Source organism: Monodelphis domestica, chromosome 1 (genome assembly GCF_027887165.1).
Source record: "Monodelphis domestica isolate mMonDom1 chromosome 1, mMonDom1.pri, whole genome shotgun sequence".
In the NCBI taxonomy this organism is placed as follows: domain Eukaryota; kingdom Metazoa; phylum Chordata; class Mammalia; order Didelphimorphia; family Didelphidae; genus Monodelphis; species Monodelphis domestica.
The window spans coordinates 640,537,586-640,563,812 of record NC_077227.1 but is presented as its reverse complement, the minus strand read 5'-3'; the positions used below and the strand labels follow the sequence as shown (position 1 = coordinate 640,563,812).

General features: G+C 33.4%; 1 protein-coding gene across 1 annotated transcript in view; it reads right to left on the bottom strand.

Moving 5' to 3' along the window:
- XPO1 (exportin 1) overlaps positions 1–26,227 on the bottom strand; it is a 55,194-nt gene that overhangs the window by 4,109 nt on the left and 24,858 nt on the right. Inside the window, exons 5-24 of the mRNA XM_001374994.4 lie at positions 22,884–22,945; positions 22,474–22,518; positions 19,960–20,141; positions 18,959–19,007; positions 18,758–18,877; positions 17,715–17,843; positions 16,989–17,147; positions 15,289–15,486; positions 12,607–12,745; positions 11,900–12,081; positions 10,715–10,871; positions 10,459–10,622; positions 9,627–9,761; positions 7,423–7,606; positions 6,912–7,018; positions 4,262–4,456; positions 2,513–2,681; positions 1,874–2,008; positions 1,610–1,769; positions 1,426–1,522 (exon numbers count right to left, since the gene is read on the bottom strand). Coding sequence (XP_001375031.1) covers positions 1,426–1,522; positions 1,610–1,769; positions 1,874–2,008; positions 2,513–2,681; positions 4,262–4,456; positions 6,912–7,018; positions 7,423–7,606; positions 9,627–9,761; positions 10,459–10,622; positions 10,715–10,871; positions 11,900–12,081; positions 12,607–12,745; positions 15,289–15,486; positions 16,989–17,147; positions 17,715–17,843; positions 18,758–18,877; positions 18,959–19,007; positions 19,960–20,141; positions 22,474–22,518; positions 22,884–22,945 — 2,768 coding nt within the window. The remainder of the gene's footprint in view (positions 1–1,425; positions 1,523–1,609; positions 1,770–1,873; positions 2,009–2,512; positions 2,682–4,261; positions 4,457–6,911; positions 7,019–7,422; positions 7,607–9,626; positions 9,762–10,458; positions 10,623–10,714; positions 10,872–11,899; positions 12,082–12,606; positions 12,746–15,288; positions 15,487–16,988; positions 17,148–17,714; positions 17,844–18,757; positions 18,878–18,958; positions 19,008–19,959; positions 20,142–22,473; positions 22,519–22,883; positions 22,946–26,227) is intronic.

The window sequence follows — 26,227 nt, the reverse complement described above, 5'->3', positions numbered from 1 at the left end:
TGCACTATATCATGCTATCCAGTCACAGAAGGCATTTATTTAAGGTTATCATTAGTCCCATTTTTACAGATATCGAAACTTGAGAATAAAAAGAGGTTAAGTGATTTAACTAGGGTCATAGGAACTTTAAATGTATCAGGATTCAAACTCAGTTCTCCCTGGCCTGACTCAAAGTTCAATAATATCCATGGTCTTTTACTCTAAAATTTTAACCTAAATGTTCTTAGCTCCCTTTCAGGTCAAATTATTGGTATCAGTATTAACTCCACGTGATGTGAAAAAACAATATAAAATTAAGTATTAAGTGGATAGCAGTAGTATTAAATTCAGATAGAATTGTGAGTTGTTAAAACACAAGTATGGGAGCAGCTAGGTGGCTCAGTGGATAAGGAGTAACATGCAGAAATGGGAAGTTCTGGGTTCAAATGTGACCGCCAACACTTCCTGTGTGATCCTGAACAAGTCAACTAACTTCCGTTGCCTAGTCTTTACTGGCCTTCTGGTTGAAACCAATAAATAGGATATATTGTAAAATGGGAGGTAAGTGATACTTATAGGCCACACATACATCACGACTTGTGTTTTATAATTTTTCTTTTGTTAAATATTTCATAATTACATTTTAATTTGGTTCAGTAAAAATATTAAAACTTAATCTTAGAATTTAAAAAAATGTTATGTCAATGTCTGAATAATAGCCCTTTAGGGTTAATGAATTTTAATATACTGTGCAGCTTTAAGGTAGAAATTTTTGTTGTTTGATAATTTCCACTTTCCATTGAAACATGACCTTTTTATGTAAAATTATATAGCTTGGTTTTTTGGCCAATCGCAACAGTATGGAGAATGCAATGTAATATAAATTAAATGGGAAATAAATGTCGTCTATATTATACAAACAATTTTTGATAGTTTTCCATTTCAGGTCTAGGGGAGTAGTAAGTAGTAGCAGAGAAAGGAAAAGGTAGGGATATTTGGAAGGGAATACAAAAGATGGAAAAAAAATCAAATGAATGTTAACTATCTCTTGTGACAACCCAAGTATTTATGTGGAGATCCAAACTCCTTCATATTTTATTACTAACTGCCTCCTCCTTTTAAAAACTTCGTGTCCTGCCTGGTATGAAATAAAAATCTTCCTAATTTATCTGAGGACACATCCTGATTCTCTTTCTTTTAACTCCTCAAAACGGGGGTTCCAATCTACCATTGAAAAAGAGGATCCAAATAAAAAATAGTATCAGACACATGTAATTTTGCTTTGTAGGTAGGTATCCTTAAAAACAAAAAACAACCATCACATATCTAATTAATTTTTCTATTAAAACTAAAAAGATTCCTTGAGACTAAAATGATTTTGCCTCTTGGCAAATTACACTCCATAAGTAATTAAATTGGTATTATAAGAAAATCTGAGTAACATACCTTTATCTGTACCAGGAAATCCCTAAGGTGTTCTTTGAAGGCGGGGATATCTTGATTTAAACTGAAGAGTCCTGTTACAAACAGTTTAACTTGCGCACTGAAAAGTAAAAATACTGATGAAATCATCAACACTTCTACAAATTGTGTTCAAAACACAAATTTTAAAAAGACTACATATACTTACTCCTGCAAGTGAGGGAAAGCAGATTTGAGAAGATTAGCCACATACTCCTGAATAAACATTTGGTTGTTAACTGGATTTCCGGGATTTAATGGTGTACTTATTTTTCCTTCTTCTACTAAATTAAACATGTATGCAAGAATTGAAGCATGCATCGTTAAGCCTGTGGGTAATATGAAGATTATTAATATTTAGAGGCTAAAATCATAGATGTTATCTATTAAAGAATTCAGAACTTGACCCCTTTTCATGTTCTCAAAATCTTACCAGCAGTATGTGAGGTGTCTGTTACAACTGAAAAGATATGCTGAAGGATATCACAGAAATAGGTCTGATAGAAACTCTGAGCAGCAGTTTCTTCTTGTGCAACATTTTGCAAGAGTGTAAAAAGTATCTGTAGGCCTAAAATATATAGAACAAAACATAATCTTAATGATATTATAGAAGATACACAATACTGACTGATATATTGAAGGAGCAAACTACTACACAGGCAATATATTCTGTTCTCCCATTAATTTTTGCAAAGCAACCAAAGTTAAAAAAAAAAAGGTAACATGACTTCATTGGAATCACTGCATATGCTTTCTATTATAAAATTTGCCTTTTGAACAATTTCAAACTAAGTGACATCAAAAAAGTATGATCATACAGGTATTGGTGAAGGTTAAAGCACAGAAATATTTTATAGAAATCCAGATACTGCTTAGTCATATAACCCCCAGAGCAAGTCAATAAATAACCCCACCCCGTCTAGCCCTTACCACTTTTTTGCTTTGGAATACTTTAGAGACTTACTATTGATTCTAAGATGGAAGGGTAAGGGTTAAATAACGAGTAAGATTCCTGCTACTCTTGGGAGTTCATGAGAGTAATAATCACCTCAAGATATCAGATATTCTTTACCTGTATCTGCAACATTCCTCATAGTATGCTTGAAAGCCCAGATAATGGAATCCAAAACTAACTTGAACTGTGCAGGTGGAATGGCCAGGAATGCTGGGAAACAATGAGAATTTACGGCCTGAAGTAGTAAGAAAAAGTTTGTTCTGTGTTCAGGATATTCTTCAAAGTCCTAAAGATAAAGGATTAAAAAAAAAAAGTAAGGTTATATGGCACTGGTCTAATACCTATGGATTTAATTTATCATCTCTCCAAAGTTTTCATATACAAATAGTTCTGGGGACAACTTTGGTGTCAAGAGGGTGTAAAGGAAAAGCTGTTAAAACATCAGGCCTGTGCCAGGAATTATGCTATGTGCAGAAGACCAAATTAAGAAAGATCTGAAGCACCTGGTTAATTCCTAAGACCATTATAGCATATACTATTAATTCTTAAGTAGACCTCAATTTGGTCATGTATGACAGCATGTTATTTTGAAACCCTCATGTATCAATAAATGTTTTATTAATAAAAAATAACAGGTACATGTCTCCTACATTAAAAAAAAACAAGCATATTAAATTAATAGAAGGTATATTTGGCTAATTTTTTGTTGAAAAAATGTTAATAAGGATCAAATGATAACATTGGAACATGACTATCATGACTATCAGGTCACCAAAGGATCCTTGGAAGACAATAGTTAAAAGAATACAAAATCTAGTACTGGCCAGAGCAAACCCCAAATAGCTGCATTTTCACATGACATTCAATGTCATACTTCATTTGAGAGAAGACAATGTTTTCTAGATACCATCTATGCCTAATATCTATTTAAGAATCCTACCCATCTTATACAATATAGGTGTCAAGTATCCTATGGATAGTACTCACATTATAAACTAGCAGCTTGAGGGCTAATGTCTATGTATATTTCATAATGATACACTTGTAAGCACAAAATTATCTGGGGAACAAATTATTAGTTCACATTAAGTAATCAACAGTCACATTAAAGTATCCTAAATCATCAGGGAGAAAAATCAAAACAATACTGGGATTTAAGCTTACACTGAGCAAATTACATTTGACAAAAAGTAGAAACAGTTAACTATAGGTTTGTAAAAAGACAGGGTCACTGACACATATGGCCCAATCATTATCGAAATCAGTTTGAAGTTATGTTCCCAAATTGGCCATTTTAGGAAATGTGGAGAAAAGAGAATAAAAGAAAAAAACTACACAGTGGGTGTTTTTCTCAGAGATTTGTGAATAACCTACCAACCCAATGGTATGGAGATGATTTAGAGCTAGAAGGGACCACAGATGTTTTAAGTAAAACCCTCTCTATACTCCAAAGAAGTTGGTAAGAAAGAACACTATTTATACCCAAGTATCCACAATAGGCTATTTGGTAACAAAAAAATGGAAACAAAAGTAGATGCTTGTTGACTGAGGGTTAAGACTAAAATTATAGTATAAAAATATTTGTTTGGTAGCTGTGATTGAAATAATGTTATTTAAGAACTATCAGGTGAGGAATTCAGAATGATCACAATCATTTTAAGAATAAATAACATAAAAAGCATGAGAGTTCAGGTCAATGCAATGACCAACTTTCCCAAAGAATAATGATTTGGTATACACCTCCTTCTTTAGTCTACATGCAGAGAAAAGAATGAGGACCAAAGTTAATGATCTTCATATATAGGACCTGTTATGTCTATATAAGTTTTTGCCCATATCAAGATCTAGCAAATAGAAGTCGCATACCTTGTTTATCATATTTAATGTGCATTCAAAAACAGCATCAAATATCTGAGGTATTTCAGTTGTTATGTGTCCCCCTAATTTGTTGACAATGATAGCCATAGTACTAAGTACTTCTGGTTCTCTAGCAGCTGGAACATTTCTCTGGTAATCAATAAGAACTGCATCTAACAAAGGAGGAACAAAATTTTCTGCTACCTGTTAAAAGACAAGAAAAACAAAATGTTCATCTCTTAAGTTTGATCCTGGGAATTTCCTGAATCATTCCCTTACTTAAAAGCAATACTAGATACAATTTACTATATAACTTACAAATTTTACAGCAATTAGTCAAACCTACTTATTTCAGAAAAAATGTAGAGGAATCCCTTTAAAGTTCTATCACATTAAATGTGGTAAAATATTGTTTGGTTCTTTCTAACCCAAATCTTTAACTTATATAACCAAGAAACATGCAAAAATATCTTAGGATAATCATTTAAAAATTATGATAAAAATCTATTGCTCATCAAGTATAATCATGAATTATAGGTATAGTGACAAAATATAAAGAGATTAATGTTAAGAGAAGTTATCTGTAAAGTATATAAAATGGGGGAAGAGAGGGGAGAGGCAGGCTGTATGGTAGCAGATTCAGTTCTGAGTGAATTCCACCCGGATATGCCTACTCCAGACAAGGAGGGCTCCCAGCAGTTCCTTCAAATCTTTCCTGCCTTATAGCTCAAACAATACACTATATATCAGCATTTCCTTTGTGATGCTAGATAAGAACTCAGTTGAATAAAAGATCTGACTGATAAAAAAATCATTTACAAATTCATTTATAGAAAGTACAAGATCCCTCAACTTTGCATAAATTACCTTTGAAAATGAGTCAAAACAATCAAATTGCTAAGTGCTTTTTGAATTAGTAGCCATATAATCTTTCTATTTTACATAATGAGGCATGTGGGTGGTATAGTAGAATTGTCTCAGTTCCCTCATCTACCAAAATAAGCTCCAGAAGGAAATAGCAAACTATTCCAGTATCTTTTCCAAGAAAACCCAAAAGGACTCACAAAGAGTTAGAAATGACCACCTATCTAGACCATTTAAATGAAACATTTAAAAAATTCATGTTTAATATACTTATAATAAAGATTTTAAAGCATTTTAAAGTATTTCCATGTAAGTTATATGTACTGAATGTAATACTTTTAATAAAAATCACCCAGATTATCATCCAGACTAATGGTTCCACAGACACATTTTCAATCCTTGACAAAACCAATAGTAGAAATTGCATGAATTTTAGAAATCATCTACCCAATATAAATGTAAACCTAATTTCTTAGATGAAATCTTCCCTTTTATGAAAAATGCGATCCACATTGAGATAAAGAACTATGGGAATAGAAAAACAAAAGCAAAACATATGATATCACTTATATGTATACATGGATATGTGATTTGGGCTCAAAAATTTTTTTCTATAGCAAAAATGAATAATATGGAAAGGTATCAAGTGATAACATTTGTACAACCTAGTGGAACTGCTTGTTGGCTCTGGGAGGAGGGAGGGAAAGAATACGAATCATGTAAACATGAAAAGATAATTAAAAAATAAAAGAAATCTTCCCTCTTATATTTTTTAGTCCCAGTTTTGCCACCTGGAATCTCAGAAAACCTATTCTTTCTTCCTTAACTTCCTAGCTGTGTGACCCTGGGCAAGTCACTTGACCCCCATTGCCTTACCACCCTTCTGCCTTGGAGTCAAGATCTAAGACAGAAGGTAAGGGTTTAAAACAAAAAATAATTTCGTAGAAAACGTAATCCTTAAAAATGGGTTCCTTTCAAATTTCAGCTATACTAATTCTGTTTGAACTTAAGAGCTTTCAATTTTATGCAATTAAAATTGTCCCATTTTATCTGTAATGGTCCTTTATATACCCCTGCTTGGCTGAGAACTCTCCCACACTTCTAATAAAGAATAAATGAAATATCTTTGAAATTCCACCTAACATCTAAATTAATGAAGGAAAAAAAAGGAAATGACCATTATTAGATGGAGAATGTGGGAAGACACTACTAACATAGACTAGATAGTTTTCATCAATACATGGGGGCAAACCACGATTCCAGAGGGTTAAGAATAAAGTTTTTCTCACCTCTTGACTCAAGAGATGTGCAAAATTCATCTATTTATTTGTAGACAGGGTTAATACATGGCTATTTTTTCTGACTACACTAAAAAGGATTTAAAAAATCCATTCCAAGATTTGTTAATGAAATTTAAACAATTCAGGGGAATCTTTTCTTATAATTCTTTTAGAATTTTAATTATTGGGGGCAGCTGGGTAGCTCAGTGGATTGAGAGCCAGGCCTAGAGATGGGAAGTCTTAGGTTAAAATCTGGCCTCAGACACTCCCCAGATGTGTGACCCTGCGTAAGTAACTTAACCCTCATTGCCTAGCTCTTACCATTCCTGCCTTGGAACCAATACACAGTATTGATTTCAAGATGGAAGGTAAGGGTTTAAAAAAGAAAAAAGAATTGTAATGATCAAACGTACAATTTAACATTTACAAAGTGATATACATATAACTTGAACTTCATAACAATGTTAATATTATAGTTCCCAAAGGAATAACAAGAAAACAAATTTCCTACTCACCATCTGTGGATCATTAGACCGGCTCACCCAACCAGATATTAATTTTAAAGTCTCCCTTTTTACTGTTCGCATACTTCTAATCAAGGGTTGTTTTGTAACCATTTCACCTAAAAATTATATATATATATACACACATATAAAAAAACCAACCCACAAATATAAAAGTCTACACTAAATTTTCAAAAATTGTAGGTATTGTTACATCTAACCCACAACCCTCTTTTTAAAGCCAATAAATATTCACCCATGGCCACACTTCTAAACCGTATCTCAAATTAAAGCCTAAGAATTTAGATGTATTAAAAGAGGCCAGACCAAATATAACCTCAAATCCCATATTATTTTATGTCAATGCACAATGGACATTACTATACTGTCCTAATTTCCTGAAAATAAGTCTTCTTTTGAGACAAATAATTGAACTAATCTTGTACACAGAGCAAAATGATCTATACTTATGATAGAAATATTTTCTACTTGCTCCAATAAAAATTAATTTAGAAGCACTTACCATTGGCCTGGATAGCTGCAGAAATATTTTCACTGAGGCACTTGTACACATTAAGCATATCTAAATAAATTCGTCCAAGTTGAATTACAAAGGGGTGGCCAACAGCTTTACATGCTCTTACATTTGTTTTTAAAATACTTCCAAGCTGCTTAACTGTTTCAGGATCCTTAAGTATATCCACATTCTATAAGAAACAGATTATTCCATATGGATAAGATTAAGCCATCTGACATACTCTAAACCAAAAATAATCTAGTACAGTTTATAAAAAAAATTACAAGTTATCATTTTAGACACATTTTTACTAGTGAGAAATGTAGTAAAGAATATTATATATTCTTCATCTGTACCCAATTCTAAAAAATAGGTATTATTGTGTGATAATACAACATGCCCAGTCATTAATACTGACATCCTAAAAATGTTTTAAAAAACTTCATCTACAACCAAATTTAATTCAACCCATTATCTTGAGTATAGGGCTGATTTGTCATTTTAAAATATAAATCCTTATAAGTCAATGCACTAAACTGACAGAAATGGAAAAGTGCAACAAGTATATATATATAAGACATTTAACATGTTAATATAGTATAAGTATTTAAAGTATACTGGGAAAGAAAAACAGTACATAGTGAGATTTTTCCAATCACAAAGATTCCACACATATCCAGCTGCAACCTTGTCCTGAACACAGGTCCTGAATACACTTAACATTTTGGAATATATTCTCACAAATAAAAATTTAAGGTTTTTTTTTCTTTTGCATTAGTATTTATTTCTTAGATACTAGGTCCTATCAAAATATCTTGAAATTTCATTCTTGTTAATTTTGGCCCATATGGTCTCTAGAAATTCAATCAACTCAATACATGAGATAAGATTCCTCTCATAAAAAAACAAACCAAAAAACCCCCTACAGTACCAACAAATCATCACTTAAGATACATTCAAACATTGTCTTCCCAAATAGAACATATTTATATTTAAAATATATCCTTTACAAACATCTCACACACAAATATGTAGCAATCATGCTATAAATGCCCTACTTATAACAAAGTTTAAAAAAATGAATCTAAGGAAAACGATATTTTAATTTTTCTGGTTTCCAGTGTTACAACTTCTTCCAGAGAATCTTTCAGTTTTCATGATACTTCCATTCATTCATGCACTCTTCAACCAAACTTGCCATCTTATCATTTATTCCTAACATGACATTTTATTCTTCTCCATGCCTTTCTTATACACAAGATGTCCCCAATCCAGTAGTAATGCACTTCTTTCTCATTCCCAGTCTCTTAAAAATCTTTAGTTTCTTCAAAGCTAGATGTCTCTTAGTCAACTACCTCACCAATTACTGCACACTATTATCTAGACAATGTTTTTTATCTATGTTTTTTTTTCAGCATGGATAATTAGAAATATTCATTTGCATCACTGTAAATTTCACTGAGAATTCTTGTAGCATTGTCCAGGTATCAATACAAATAAATAATGGCAAATAGCATTTCAGTTAAATTCAAATCAACTTTAATAAAGAAGCCCCTTTAGTTGAACTTTCCCCATGACAACGAGAAATATCAATTCTCATGTACCACACATAAGAACACTTTTAAGGATGAATTTTGTTCTGACTATAGATGGTTCAAGTATCCATGACAATTTATGAGGATATTGTTTCTTCTAAAATGAATCAAAGGTCTGGTACTGTTATATAACCTCACAGTATATTCATCTATACCAGTGATAGCAAACCTATGGCACAAGTGCCAAAGATGACAGTAATCTCTGAGGACACCCCGTCACCCCTTCTCTCCCCTGCCTAAGTCTATCACTAGAAAGGCAGTGGTACTTCGGCAGAGCTGCTTTATTCCTCCTCTCCACTGCACTTGATATTTTTTCACATCACATACTCCGGCCCTCCCACCCCCCAGCTTCCTCCCTCCAATCTGGGATAAGGGATTGGGAGTGTTTGTCATGGGGGTAGGAGGGGAGAAGAATGGCAAATAACTCAGTCTAGGGGGTAGAGTGGGGGCAGGGCCTTGCACTCCATCTCTAAAAGTTCACCATACCTATTTGAAAAGCTAGGTCTATACTTATTTGAATGCATTGTAAGCATAGAAATGCTTACCAGAATGTAAAGGAGAGAATACTTCTTCCCCAAAATAGCACTTATTAAAGAAATGATAAAGAACACTTACTTTAGTGGCTTGCTGAATTATGCTGTCCCACACCTGATTAGGAAGTAGCATATATTTTTCTATCAAATGTTCTTGTACTGTTTGATCAGTTTGTGCACCAATCATGTATCCAACAGCTTCATAAAACGTGTGAACCTAGTATGGAAAATGAAATTAAACTCACCAATTTTTGGTACTTTTCATATTATCATTTCCCTACTTAATCCACATTATTAAGCTTGTTCCACAAGAATAACCTCTTTAGGGGGCAGAAGCTGGATGGTTCAATGGATTGAGAACCAGGTCCAGAGAGGAGGTCCTGGGTTCGAATCTGGCCTTAAAAACACTTCCTAGCTGTGTGACCCTGGGCAAGTCACTTAACCCCAACTGCTTAGCCTTTATAGCTCTTCTGCCTACGAACCAACACAGTTTTAATTCTAAGATGGAAGGTATGGGTTAAAAAACAAACAAACAAACACCACAAAACCTCTTTAGGAGACATCTTTTCCCTCCCCATTCATGCTAGACCATTTCCAAGTAGATAGTAACCTAATGTCCCAAATCTTGGCAGTCACTGAGAGATCATTAGAATTCCCCACATCCATAGGTTAAAAAACATCTGTTATCTATATTATGTTTACAATTCAAATTTTATCTTTAAGTTCGATCCTTATATTATAAGATGCCAACATTAGAAAAGCAGAACAATGCTCACTACAGGAATCCATTTCATCAAAGGAATCACAATTAAACTTGGCAATTGTCTCAACTAACAACTATTGCATATAGTTCATTTCTCTCCCATTATCACTGAGATGCTTTATAAAATTGCTGACCAGCTCTCAGAACATACCTGCTGAGGCTGAAGATCACAAATGATTGTGTTAATGTTGTTCAAAATTTCATCAATGAATGGCATTACTTCTCCAACCTGAACCTGAACAAAATGCCTGCGGCATTTTTGTGCTATTTTTATGAAGGTATCACAGGCCATATCCTGGACACCATCATGAGTTTCTAAATAAAGACAAAAAAAAGGATTCAAGCGCATTTTATTCTCACAAAAATAAATTTTAAAAAGTTCAGAATCACGAGAAATTTTTTTTTACCATGCATGAATTCAAATAACTTGTTGACCACGGTCTTCAAAAATTTCCAATGAGCTCTCAAAAACCTTGGATATTGACCTACTATGTACATGATATTTGATGCAATAATAGCTTTATTATCTTTGCCTCTTTTCTGTTCACATAATCCTAAAAGATCCTGTAATAAAAAAAAAATCTCATTTAGAGAATGCTTACAACCAGATAGAAACTAATTACACTTACATTAAAGGGAGCTTTTTAATATACTTCAGGAACCAATAATCATATGACCGACCCTCTATCACTAAACACATATTTGTATCACACACACATATAGAAAGGGAAACCCAAAGGTTAAATAAAACGTGGGGAAATATGCTTCTATCATTTTTCTTCTTCCTGGGAGTATGAGTCAGAAAAAGCTCAACATTACCTAAAGCATTGGGAGACTGCTGATACTGATGAGAGATTATGGACTTCTATGTCCTAAATTGGGACAACAGGAACTGAAACCACATCTGGCATATCAGTTAAGCACAGGAGTGAGAATATACTGAAGTTAAGGATTTCTAGATATGACTTTAGAGTAGATGTTTTATACCTCCCCACCCCCACCGAGTCCATCCTTGGTAGCCTATGGACCAATTCTTATAATATTTTGAAATGCATGAATGAAATAGGTAGGATTATAAACAGGAAACCTTGGTACTAAAATAGTTAACAAAATATCTCAAAAACATCTTCACACTCCCCAGATTAAAAACCCAATTTAAAGCATCATCTTTAATGACAGCCAGAGTTATATTCCATTTTAAATAGTTCTTTCCAGGGTACATGGATGATTTCTAAAAAACTATCTTACCTCTTCTTCCTGATATAGGGAGTGTGAGAAGGCAGCATTAACTGTTCTCATTCACATAACATTATTTAAACAAAAAATGCAGTTTCTAAGACTTGAGGAATTATATCTGTTAGTTATCCTATCATTTCTGATCACAGTATAAATATATGTGGGGCTTTAAGACATATGCTTTCTTTATAACAGAATTCTGAATTGAGATAGTATATCCTTTTTACAGATTAGTAAAAATTCAACAAGGGTCATTTGGCTCAGGATCACAGGTTTTCTGTCCCAGTGTCTGCTCTGCCCCATCTCTCCCACGTTTCCTAACTGTAACAGGAACAAAGACACACAAATTTACATACCTTTATGACTGTAACAAGAAACCTTTTTTCATCCTCTTCATGCATCGCTCCACTAATAGAGCCTATTGCCCAACATAAAGTGTTCAAATTTTTCCAAGACCATTCTGTTCCATTCACCTGATTGTGAAGTTTTTCAGTCATTATTCTTTCAGTGTCTGCATAATCCAGATGTGTAAGGTATACTGGAAAAAGGAAGCAGAAAGAAACCAGAATTTATATAGTGCCTTTTAAGAGCCAGAAATTATGCTAAACACTTCACAAATATGATCTCATTTTAAGAACATATCTCAATGATTACTTTTAAATATGCATACCCTCAACCTTGTGTTCTGCAAAACAACGTACACATTCATGTTTATTGCCTTGAATGGAGTAACTCACACAGAAAACATTGTCATTTCAACTTAAATGTACAGAGAAAATTAAAATACTGCAGCCCTACCCACCAACTGTTGGAATATTTTTAGAAGCTTTATTTTATAAAGCTCATTACATCTATCAAAACAGACTAGTATCTTGTCTAGGCTTATTCTTTCAACTTCCTACACACACTAGTTACTTATGTGTAGAAAGAACTATTACTTTTCTCAAGGTTGTACAGTTAAACTTGAGAACTGTAGCTCACAAGCCTCTATCCAGCATTGTTCCCATGTTATCATCAAGTATTCTCATCTAGTTAAAATATAAAGTTACTACTATCAACTTACCTAATGTTTCCCTCATATTCTTATACAAATTAATGGAGTCTGTGTCCTTCATAAATTCTCGAACAACTTCTCCCTGATCATTTTCTACAACCAGAACTTCTTCAGGCTTAGCCATTCGACTCACCATCAATAAACGGACCTAGTTAGAATGAATCAACGGAGAAAAATGCCTCAATTAGGTCTTTATACATCAATGAATTCATGATCATATTGACACTTCCCTCTCATTTTTTTAGACCGTATCCACACCATTTTGTTTATTGAAATTTTTTGACATTCCTCTAAAGAGGATTTATATAACAAGTGGATGTCTTCCTTTAAGAATTTTTATATTTAGCACCAAAATGGTAGGTCTCTTCAAAGAGATCCAGGTTATTCCCAAGATCAAATTAAACAGTCTGAACAATACATACAGTAAAAATAAATGGATGAAAATGTGACTGACATCCAGTTTGAGGAGTTAATATGTAAACATAATATTTGGGTCAGGTATAGCAGACAAGTTGGACCCAGAAATGACCATAAAAGAGAGCCAGGGTTATCTGATTTGGGAAATTACATTATCTTTTCAATGACCACAAGTGGCAGCCCAAAGAAAACTGGAAAGCTTTTATATAAACTTTAAGGTCTACATAGCACTTTATTAAAATATGTTGGGACAGTGGGGTGGTTCAGCATATTGAGAGCCAAGGCCTAGGTTGAAATCTGAACTTAGCCACATTCTAGCTATGTGACCCTGGACAAAAAGTCAGTTAATTCCCATTGCCCAGCCCTCACCGCTCTTCTACCTTACAACCAATACAGAGTATTGAGTCTAAGACAAAAAGTAAGGGCTTAAAATGAAAATAAATACATACATGTCCTCAAAATATCCCCATGAAGACAGACACTATTATCACTTCATTTCAGATGATACAATTCAGCGTAAAGGGAGGTTAAATGACATGCCTACGGCTCTACAGCTATTATACTTATCAAAATGAGATCTTACCCAAAAGGTTCAGACTCAGTCTTCCCTAACTCCCAAATGGCTCAAACACTGTTTGGTTCATATCTAGTTGGCTGCAGTTGTAAAATTTTCATAAAAAAATTTTGAGAAAATATTTTAGGAAAGAAGCTTCAGAACTCCTTGAATTAAGAAAAGGAACTGCTCAAATAAAGTGCCATAAAGAAATTTCCACTGCATCAGAAAATCCAGAATGAACTTTGGAGTGAAAATGATTGAAATGAAGGGGTTTGAACACATTCTAAATGTATACTCTTATGCCAAAGAAAGGGGACTGCTCCCAATTGGCATTTTTGGAGCAAACACTGGTGTCTCTGTCTCTCTCTCCTATTTCCCTCTCATCTCTATTGTAGTTTCTGCTTATAAAAGTACAATATGTTATGCATCTGTACCTAGAAGAGCTTTAGAAGAATAAGCTGGTTATGTTAAATGATTCCTTGGGGAGCCTGGTCCCCCCAAAGAATCACAGGGGGATATCGTGAAGTGTGAATCAAACTTTCTTTGTCTAGCATCAGGAACTTTTAAATTGATCAACCAAAACTGAAAACATCCCTACTTAACACTTTGTAAGTAAAAGAATTCATGTCACTTGCTAAAATGAGTGAACTCAAAGCATCCTATTTAACACTAAGTAAGAGTGCTCACAAATCACTTGCTGAAGTGGGTGATAACTCAATCAGCCAGAAATGTGCAAATTCTATGATTAAAAAAAGATGATACCTTCAAAAGGCCTATGATAAGAGTGAGCACCTTCAGAGGTGAAAAGTGATCCCATAGACATTGTCCCTGGGCAGTGCTAAGCAATTTGGAAGCTGTGATTGGCCCCTGTTAAGAGGGGAAGGGACAAGAAATCACTACAAAAGCCCTGAACTTCTTTAGCTGGAGTCTCTTCTGCAAGCAATCTTCTGGAGATAGTCTTCGGTAGTTGTCTTTGAGTGGTGACCTACCTGCCTCTTAGAAGTGACTTGGGACTGTCTCTTGGGTGAGTGAGTAGCTGGCCTTCCTTTCCTGGTGTCTGGACAGAGATTAGTTTTTGAGAGGCCTGTCACTTCTTGGAGGAGGCCATGTGATGGAACTCTGGGTCCTCTGGTCAAGGGTTAATAAGCCCTGCAGGGCTGAGGCCAGCACCAAAGCAATATTTAGTGTGATAGGGTAGACATCTTCTCTACCCTCTTTTTGTATTTCTCTACTTTCACTCCCGACCCTTTTGTAAATAAAAGCTATTAAAAGTCATTTGAACTTGGGCTATCTATATTTTAAATCAGCAATCATCATATTATTTTAGAATTCTCACATATTTTAGTCAAACCCTTAACTTAATTCCTTACACAGTCATGCTATGATTGTAAATTTTGAAATACCAAAACCTTGGAAAAGCTATGTGTCTCAAGGTATAATGGAGATATATAAGGGTGTTTTCCTGGAGTTCTAAGTCATGTCACCAAGAACATCAAATACTAGACAAAGACAGAATGAATGAGGGTCAATAGAGGCTCCCTATGCTGGCAGCCAAAAAATGAATAGAGTTCAGATAAGGAATTTTTCTCATTAAGTCTTCAACTATTCTTAAGCATCAAATACCATAAACTTGGGTGATCCAAGCTTATTTTCTGCCAGGAGAAAGGATCAGTTTAAAAAACCAATATAGATAATTATTTCAGTTAGCATTAAGTTACCTTGGATAATACAGGTAGATAAAGTTGTCTCCTGGGAGGAACATCAAAATGTTGACTTCCAGAGAGCATTGGAGAGGCAGACGTTGAAAATGGACTTTCTCTGTAGAGTTCAGCAGCTAGATGGTTCCAATATTCAAGACAAATCTTAAAGATTTCAGTTTCTTCTACTTCAGATACTAACAACATATAGTGAAGAGCCTATACAAAACCAAGGAGCTATGTTAGAAAAAAAATTATCCTCTATCAAATTAATCTTTATACCAATAAACTTCTCCATATACTTTGATTAAAGACACAAATTAAAAAATTTACTGTAATATCTTTGTATATCACATCTTGGGCATAATAAATATTTGATGAAATTTCCCCATATTCTCCTTGAAGGCAAATTGTCCATTTTTTCTGTAATCCTCCACAAACATCTTATCTTGCAGAGAAAGTTAACCACAGGCTGACTGGTTCCAAGAGATTTCAAACTAATCATTTAGCTTCACTAGGTCTCCCAAAGACCTGACCTGTGATCTGTGATATACTGGATTTGTTTCCCCTGTTCATTTTGAGACAAATACATTTCATAAGAAAGGCATCCTTCCTACTAATAATATCAGTGATGATTACATCTTTAGTCTTCCTAGAGTCACTGAAAACACTGCAATGGATAAATAAATATTTCAATCTTAAAATAAATTAAATGGCTTTGCTTTCACGAATCCCTTCTTCTTGATTCCTTTGTGCCCATTTGGTTGGGGGAGCAGGAAGAAAAAATGCAGTATATTCCATACTGAGCCATCCCCCAACTTCATCTACTTTTTCACTCTGTAATGTCCCTCTAATGCTGTGATCTCACTCTTCTCCAAAGGCCTCCATTTTGAAGATGTACTAAGTTGATCATTCTTCATTCCCATCCAAGCTCTACTTCTAACATTCTGGATTTTGTTCTCTCACTCTAAAACATCTTTCCATTCCTGTTTTAATTTCTATCTCTGCCTTTATTAAGTTTTCCTACTTATTCCCAAATGTAGATAATTTCTTTAAGGCTTTACCTACAAATGATTACTGCTTTATATTCTTTTCCGTAAAGAATACAATTTATATCCACTATTGTAATCATTACCTTTATGAAAAACACCCGACTCCAAACTATTCCAGTAATTTACCAACTCATGCTAGATATCTATCTCTTCCTGGGTGCCCTACCAATAAACTTCAAGTATCAGTCTGTAATTATCCTCTTTCTTCCCATCCCAAATTGCTGCCCCTCCTCCCATTTCTATTAACATTAGTACTGCCCTTGTAGTCAATAGGCTAAGATTATCTTTTTTGCTTTCTTCTCCTCTTTATGGTTATTTGCTTTGTAATGAATTCCTCATCATTTCTAGAACCATGAATTGATGCAAAGTGTGTAGAGCCAAAAGAATGTATACACTAATAATAATGTATGCAAGTACAACATAGATTTAGGAATGCAGTAAACAAACAACTTCAGAACAGAAGGTAAAGGTCATCTCCTGCCCCATAGCAGTTATGATAGACAAAGCACAGAATAAGGCACACTTTTCAGACATGGCCAATGTGTTAATTTCTTTTGCTTGACTGCTTATTTATATTGGAAGCGGTTTCTATTGGGAAGAGACAAGTAGCCTTTCACAAAATTATCTAGAGAAATCATTTTTAGAGTAAGAGGAAAAGAAAAATTCTACCTCCATCAATGTTTCCCTGAGATTTAATCGCTTTTCGATAAGTTGACCATGTTCTTTAAGAAAGGTACAGAGAAACAAACTGAGATTCTGGATGAAATTTTGTTCATCATCTTTTCCATTGGAGTAAGCAAGTCGAATATTGGTATTTAAAGGTAACATCTGAAAATAAAAGATAAGTATCAAGTCACATATTGAGCAGTTAAAAAAAAAGAAAGCACATCTCTTACCTATTCTTAAAAGTTATTTTAATCTAAATTCCCTCCATGCATCTTGTTCATGTAACTCAGGTAAAATAAACAAGATTTGCTGAATATATAAACTGAAGAAATGAAATATTTCTACATTGTATAGATACAGTTTTATCTCTCTTAAACATTTTTTTAAAAGCTGTACCTTCCACTTAGAATCAATACTGTATATTGGTTCAAACCCAGAAGCAAAGTAATGGCTAGGTTATGGGGGTTGAGTGACTTGTCCAGGGTCCAGGAATTGTCGAAGGCCAAATTTGAACCTGGTACACCTCCTGTCTCCAGGCCTGGCTCTCAATTCACTGAACCATCTATCCGCCCCTGAACCTTTGATTTGCTTTGACAAGGCCCAATTTTACAGGGAATCAATAACTGCATACCTATTTTTTTAAATTAACGTTAAGACTCATGAACGTTTTGAAAATATTGATTTGCCATAAAGAATTTTAAAAAATCATTCTAACTAATGAAAAGTTACCTGTTTAAGCTGCATCATTGTCAGTGTAAATAATGTTACAAATTGTTCCTCATATTGGCTTACACTCACACCAGCAATCTCAGTGAGGCACTTCAGAGAGACATTTCGAAACATTGGAACATTTAGAAACTAATGGAAGGAAAAAAGTGAAACATTAATAATTGAACCTATAAAAAGTGTTTTAATGAGAAATTTATCAAGTGGGGACATAAATAAATGGTACTGGAATAAGAAAAAACAAGAACACTGATTTGTCACATATTACATTCCCCCAGTAAATGAAACTTTTGGTATTTAAATTCTTTACCTACTATATACCCACTCCATGACTTGCCTCATCTCCAAGTGCAAGATAATATAACATTAAGGCAAACTTTTGCTAGCATTTATTTAGTACTTAGGCTTCAGGGTTGATCTGAAGATTTAAATGCAATAATTATAGAATACTACATCATACTGTATGGCACATAGTAAAGTGTTACATAAATGTTAGCTGTATTTATTATTAGGCATCAACACAATATGGATCTTAGTTTTAAAAACTACCAATCCAGAAATAGAGCAGGATATAGTCTAAAAAATCATAATTTACATTTCTGGATGAAATATTTTTTTTTGGGGGAAAAAAAAACACCTAAAAGAAAGGGGGAGGGAGAGAAACTAAGATAATCATGAAGCAAGTAAAAGTACAAATAAGACTAGACTCTATACCAGTGATGGTGAACCTTTTAGAGATGGGAGTGCCATCCCCCCACCTGCACATATAGGGGAGGGAGAAAACGCTCCCATTGGGCTACTGGGAAGAGAGGAACAGCACTCAAGTCCCTCTGCCTCTCTAGTAAGGAACTCTGGGGGTGGAAGTGACCACGTACCCACAGAGAACACTCTGCATCCCATAGGTTCACGATCACTGCCCTATACACATAATACACACATCACTTTTTATCAACATTAAACCTTACATTATTGGGCAAATCACATTAATGATTTACCTATAGCTATGTTAATGGAAGATTAGAAAGGGGAAAAAAAATTAAATATACCTTATATATTAATGTGCTGATTAACTTCGTTTCGAATATATATCCCAGTGGAATCCAGTTAAGAAATCTTAGCAATGTTTCCAAAGTGGCATGTACAAGTGGAGCATTTTGGGAATTTTCCTACCAAGAAAACATACCTTCAGTAATTATCTTCTAAATAAGTATTTTCATATTTTAAAAGTTGAAAATAAAAATACTCACCATCACAAACTGACACAGCTGAAATATCTGTGAGAATTCGTTGCACATGCTATAAAAAAAGTAATCAAAAATTTTAGAATCATAACTTCATCTACAGAAAACACAAGTAGTAATTTTAATTTTTTCCTATTCTTTTTTAAATATGAAATTAAGAATGTAAGTTTAAATTCTACACCATGAACCATTCCATGACCAAGGCACCCTGTATTATAGTCATAAAACAATTAAAGATATAGAAAATCAAGCTTTTATTTTGCTCCCCTCCCAACTATTAATTCTCATGTTAAGAATAGTAAACAATAACACCATTGAGCTGATCTCTTAAAAGTGATACATAAATTACCCTCACTGGAATTTTGCCAGGATTCCATCCGAAAAACTTCAGTCAATACTTTTTTAATTCAGAAGAGTATTTAAAAACTCCTTAATGTCCAAATACTTAAAAGACATAAACAGCAAAAATCCACCTATTTTCCCCAATATAATTTTATATTACTCGATAAAATAGTATAGACATCTTGTAAGATAAAGTTTTTCATGAACATGGTTCTATTAAAAGAAGAATTATTTTTTCTGGGGGGAAAGGGAGAGACAACAGGGGGCCAGCACGATTACCCTACCTTTGAAATTTACCCGCTTTCCAATTCATGGAAGAAAAACAATAATTTCCAACTAATTCATTATCTAGGCACATAAGCAAGCCTAAAAAGCAACTGGTATCTTCCTCCTCCCCTGAATTTACAACTATAAAAACTTATTCACTTTAAACTGATTCAAGGGTGGTTTGATTTAGGATTATTTTTCTTATTTACTTCATTATATGCAGGTGGTTTTCTTTCTTTCCTACCTCATCCTAACCACAAAGGTTCCCAAGTCCCTTTATTCAAAAGAACAAAGCTCAATTTCAGCCTCAAAAGCTGGTATTTCTCAAGTATGCCAATACCCATTTTGGAGAATAACAACTTTTTAAAAAATTCTATTACAAAATTATAAACACTCACCTGTCTTTCAAATGCTTTGCCTTAACTTGAGTTATCTGTCCACTAGAAAAATCAAATACTTCCTCACTTAATAGTTTAAGGATCACCATATTATTCTGGCAGAGACTTTCACTGGTCCTACTTGCTCCTACAATATCACTGATGAAGGTTGGCCAGTGTTTTGGCCATTCTTGTTTTAAGATCTAAATGAACAAGACACAAAATTACTTTTGGGTCATTTATAGTAAAGTTTCTATACTTCAACAAAAACTGATAGGAAAATTAGAAAACAGTAAGGGAAAAATTAGATTTAGATCAACATTTCACACTCTATGCCAAAATAAATTCAAAATGGGTAAAAGACTTAAACGAGGGAAATTACAGTCAGATCTATGGGAAAGGGAAGAATTTAAGACCAAGCAAGAGACAGAAAATTATAAGGTATAAAATGAATAATTTTGATATTAAAAAGGTTTATACAAACAAAACCAATGCAACCAAAATTAGGAGAGCAACAAACTGGGAAAAAATTTTTATGGCAAAATTCTCTGACAATCTCTAATTTCTCAATTGACAAGAAGAGTTTTCAGATAAAGAAATCAAAACTATCAATAAGCACATGTAAATGTTCTAAATCCTTCCTGATTAGAGAAATGCAAATCAAAACAACGGTGAGGTCCCACCTTATATCTAGCAGACTGGCCAATATGACAATAAAGAAAAATAAATGTTGGAGGGGATGAGCCAAAACTGGGACACAATGCATTCTGTTAAGTTGTGAATTGATCCAACCATTCTGAAAGGCAATGTGGAAATATGCCAGCAATGTCACTACTAAATTTGTAAACCAAAGAGATAAAAAATATTTGTAACTGTGCTCTTTGAGGTGGCAAAAAATTAGAAAAATGAGGATGTCCTTCAACAGAGGAATTGCTTCACAAACTGTGGTATAGAAAATGATGAAATACTGTTGTGCTATAAGGATGAACTGCTTGATTTCCATGTAAAACTGGAAAGATCTCCATGAATTGATGCAGAGTGAAACGAGCACTGTACACAGTAACTGAAACATTATGATCAAATGTAATAGACTTTCCTACTAAGAGCAATGGATTGATCCAGGGCAATTCTGAGGGGACTTATGAGAAAGTGGAAGAAGTGAAGAAAAACATGATTTATCACTTGTTCATAAGGGCATATGATTTGGGGTTTTGGTTTTAAAATATCACTCTATTAAAAAAATGAGTAATATGGAAATAAGTTGTGAGTATATATATATAGTTATACATGTATAACCCGTGGAATTGGTTGTCAGCTCTAGAAGGGGGGAGAACATGAATCAGGTAGCCACAGAAAAATGCTTTTTTAAAAATTGAGAAAAAAAGGCCTAAAAAGAGGGAGCAAACCTTAGGCTGACCACCAGCTATCTTAGAATACTAATAAGCAAGGCAAACTCTTTTTAAAATTTATTTAATTTAGAATGTTTTCCATGGTTACATAATCCGTGTTCCCCCTTCCCCCATAGCCAACAAGCAATTCCACTAGGTTTTACATGTATCATTGATAAAAACCTATTTCCATATTATTATTTGTAATAGTAATTGTTTTAGAATTTACATCCCCATCGAACCCACATGATCAAGCAAATGTTTTTCAAGGTAATGTCTTGTCAGTACTATCTATTCATATTCTTTGCTTAACAGAGAAGCTTGACAACCAATCACAATCACATTCCTTTAAAAAAGTAAGGATAAGCTATCTTTCTTTGAACAAACATTAAAAGGACAGCACTAGGAATAAAAAGCTGCTGTCCCTTATAGAATGGTACTTTCCCAAGGTCCTAAACTTCACATTTGATATCTAGACTCTCCATAGATGACTGAAAATTGATCCCAAAGGGCCAATACATTTTCTAAGTACTAGATCTCTAAGCATTACTATATTTTCATTTTCAGGCAAGAAATGAAACTTAACAGAACCAGGAAAACACTGCACACAGTAACAGCAATATTGCGGAATAATTGACTGTGATAGACTTAGCTATTATCAGCAATACTATGATCCAGGACAATTCTGAAAGACTTTGGACAAAGAATGCTATTCACTTCCAGAGAGAGAATTGTTGGAGTCAGAATATAAATGAAAGCACATAATTTTTTTTTATTTCCACATATAATTTCCAAAGCTATATGTGTCCAAATGCCCCACCTACCCACCAAAGCTGGTAAGCAATTCAATCTGGGTTATACATGTATTTTCACACAAAACCTATTTCCATATTATTCATTTTTGTAAGTGAATAAGCTTATAAAATCAAAACATACATCCAAATAAACAAGGGATTCCTCATAAAGCATACAATTTTTCAATTGTTTATCTGGATTTGTTTCAGTATTTTGGTTTTAAGATGGAAATGTTTTGCATGATAGTACATATAGTTGCATCTTTTTTTTTGATTCATCTTCATTTATTTATATTTAAGTACTGATTTTATAAATTTCATAAGTCATAAGCTATATAAAGTAGAAAGCTTACCTGAACGAGAATCATATTCAATTTTCCAATATATACCTTTTCTTTCTAGGGAAAGAAGTAGGGGGAAAAGGTAGGGTTAGCTCATAAAAAAGGTCAAAATAAGCTCTGATCAAAGACTTTCCCTATTGTTGCTATCAAAGTTTATTACATGTTTTCAGGGGGCAAAGAAAGAGAATAGGAAAGCCAAGAGTATATTACTATACTCAAGTCTAGATTAATTAGGCCTATAGAGCTAGAGCTGGGTAGGAGACCCCCCCCACCCCCCACCCCCCGTCCATCTGACTCAGACAATTTTCTAATTAATGTGAAATGTGTAAGCATCAGGTGGGATCCAAATCCACATTCTTTGACTCAAGAGCCAGTGCTAGTTGATTGAACTAGTCCTTTTTCATGCTAAAAAGAAATCTTACCTCTACACATGTTGGGTCAGATGAAGTCTTTATGATAAGGCCAACAACGTATTTTTTGATTCCTGAAAAAACAATGCTATACTTTAATGACATGGTCTTTTAATATGTATTAACAACTCTTATGCCAAAAAGTAACAGTATATATCAATATATTGAAAGGTCCTAAGGAATGATAATTACAAACATGAGATGGCCCAAATTACCACCTATAAAAGGATCACTATTTTTTTTTTGCATTTACTTAGTTGTAAACACAAGCAAAAAATTTAATTTGTCATTTATCCTGAATACTTTCCTCTTAAGATTTACCCATAGTAACTAATAGCAATGTTAAGATTATGTCATGGATGATGGCAAGGTGGTAGGAAAAGGTATGAAATATTTATGTGATTAAAATTTAGATGACCTATGAGTAATAACAGTTGTTCAGAGACCAACAAGTAAATATACTCTTTAAATACAAAAATTGAACCAAGTCAAAATTGAGTTTTGTGACAAAATTGGAGGACAGAATGAAGTTCTATCTAATTTTAGAATCACATATAGCTTAGCTTCTCCTTGGTAAGATAAATAAAGGCACTGATCTTTATAAAGAACCTAAGAACAATAAAGAAGATTTCATGGGATATACATGTGGTCATTTTGTATTACAATGGTAATGATAAGCATTTTGAAAGATTGAATTCCAGAAAAATTAACATAGCTCATGTAGCAACAATTATTACTTAGGTGAGGAAGCAAAACCATACAAAGATATAGGTTAAAGAGTCTTCTAAATTAAAATTAGCATTTACTTTTAAATTTTAAAAATACTTTTTGGTACAAAGATAGCAGGTGGAAAAACTGGAAAACATGTTTCATAGGTATGAAACTAGTTTAGAGGCTTAAAGAAACCTCACAAGCAAATCCTATACTCCAAATGAGAAGCTACCAACTAATAACACATACACATATATGCTGACTCAGGAAACAAATTAACATGTTAGAATAAAGATCAAAGCAAAACATATGAATGATATGACATTACCTCAAAAACAATTTATATACCTATTTTCCCCAGGTCTGAATCTTTGAGAATAATCTAAACACACCAAAAAATTCCTAGTTCAAAGTGTGAAAAGGAAAATAGGAAAGACTTTCAAAAATGATTCTAGAGCAGACATCTTTTAGTCACAGCTCACTGAAAGGCATAAAGAAGACAAAAGATTCTTTCATGTTTATTAACTTTAATAAGACATCTCCAAAAGATAGCTAAAAAGAATTAAAAATATTAACTAGGTCCTCTCATTTATCAATAATAAAATAAGGCACAAAGGAAATATTTGCCAAGAGTGTTTTACTATTTTCATGTCCAATATATACTTCAATCATGGTAGAAGTTCATGACCTAGGGAATTATTTCAACACCACTGACTTTCTTTGTAATTCGTATACATTTTATATATGTAAAATTATTATTCTGGGCAAGTATCTGAGGTATAAAAATAGTCACCTTTTCTACATCAAGGGTGAGTGTTCATCAAAATATTCCTATCCATAAATGTTTTGTAATTGAGAGTCCACACAATACGAACACTAGAAAAGACATTTAATGAAAAAAATGCCCATTTTTCTCACACTAGGATACAGAATAGAGCTGGTCTTATGAGCAGAAATGAATAAGATTACAATGTGCTGGATGGTCTTTTACAAAATTCCAAGTACTTTTGGTAAGATTAAATTTCTTTTTTTTTTAAAAAAGGCTATCTTTTTTTTTTAATTGATGTTTCACATGATTTCAAAGTAGCAAGCTAAGACTTACCCAAGGAGGGCAATCATGACTAGATAGGCTTGAATATGCATCATCATATTGTCAACCATTAATTATGTCAGAAAAATTAAGAAATGGTCCTACAAACAGTAATATATAAACACTAGAATTTAACTTATTTGAAAACCTACAACTGCTTTCTAAAGCCATCTGGTCATAAGAACATACCAATGGGAAATTACCATATTCTAAACTTAGCTGGCATTTTCCACTATTAGAAAATCTGTGAATAAAACTGATTTTTATAGTATGTTGCTTAACTTTATTTTCCACCACAATTATATGGCCTTTTCCTAGCAATAAATTCCAACAAGGTTTTACTGAAACATTCCCACAAGGGGGCAACAGTTCATTCACAATAATGACAGCACCCATAACTAAGGAATAGATTTAAACTAAACAAAATACAAGAGTAAACATATTACAACAAATTTTATTGTTATATACAAGAATGGCTTCAATTTTAAGAAGTTCAAGTGTAAAGAATACTAATTATATTTTAAAAAGTGGATAACCTATCAATTTTATAAAGTACTCAATCCAAATTCAATCTTAAAAAAAGTTTCACCATTATTAGTAGTGCCAATTAATTATAGATACGATTCAATATTCTATTAAATATGATTAATGCAGTTTGTACCAAAGTCATGTTTAAAATTATTGCCTTATTTTCCCTTAATTTGTTCAATGCCATTTGATTAGCAAATTAAGACTTCTGAAATTGAGTTTGTTCTCAAATCAATGATGTATTTTACCTGTCTTCCTTAAAGTCTTAAACTCAACAAAAGCATTTAAGACTATAACATCTGGCCTTCCAGAAGTAATAAAAGTCACGAGTTTCATTTTGGTCACCTTGATTTGACTACCAATCAAATCAGCCAGATTTCTTAATAATGGGGAAAATAAGTATCAACACAAGTACTGTCTATACAGAATATAATACACTATAAACAATACTTTTAATGATTCAAATATTCATATACTCAACTTTTTAAAAGGTGTCATATTGAAAAATTAACTAGTATCACTTTTGATGGCTTTTTATTGAAAGTCTTTTAATGAAATCCCAAATGAAAAACAAAACAGGTTAATATAATTAGACAACTAGTGAGATAATTCTTAAATTTCCTGGCACTAGCTCTTAATAAAAAGTTCTTAGATTTATACAAAAATGCAGCTCAATAAATAGGGATGGGAGGTCCTGTGGTCAAATCTGGCTTCAGATACTTCCTGGCTGTGTGACCCTGAGCAAGTCACTTAATCCCAACTGCCTAGCCCTTTATCTGCCTTAGAATTCATACTTATTTTTAAATTTATTCTGAGAGAAAAAAAAAGGTGCTCTACAGATCCACCAACTCTTTCCAGTTGGCTTTCTTCTTCAAAGCTGAGTTCTATAGGATGGCTCAGAAAATTAAAATTCTATACTAACTACATAGAGGACAGTATGTGTTGTCACAGAAGAATGTTATTTAATGGGAATAGTGCTAGTTTCTAAAATACACAGTATTCCATGCCCAGTAAATCAGATTTAACA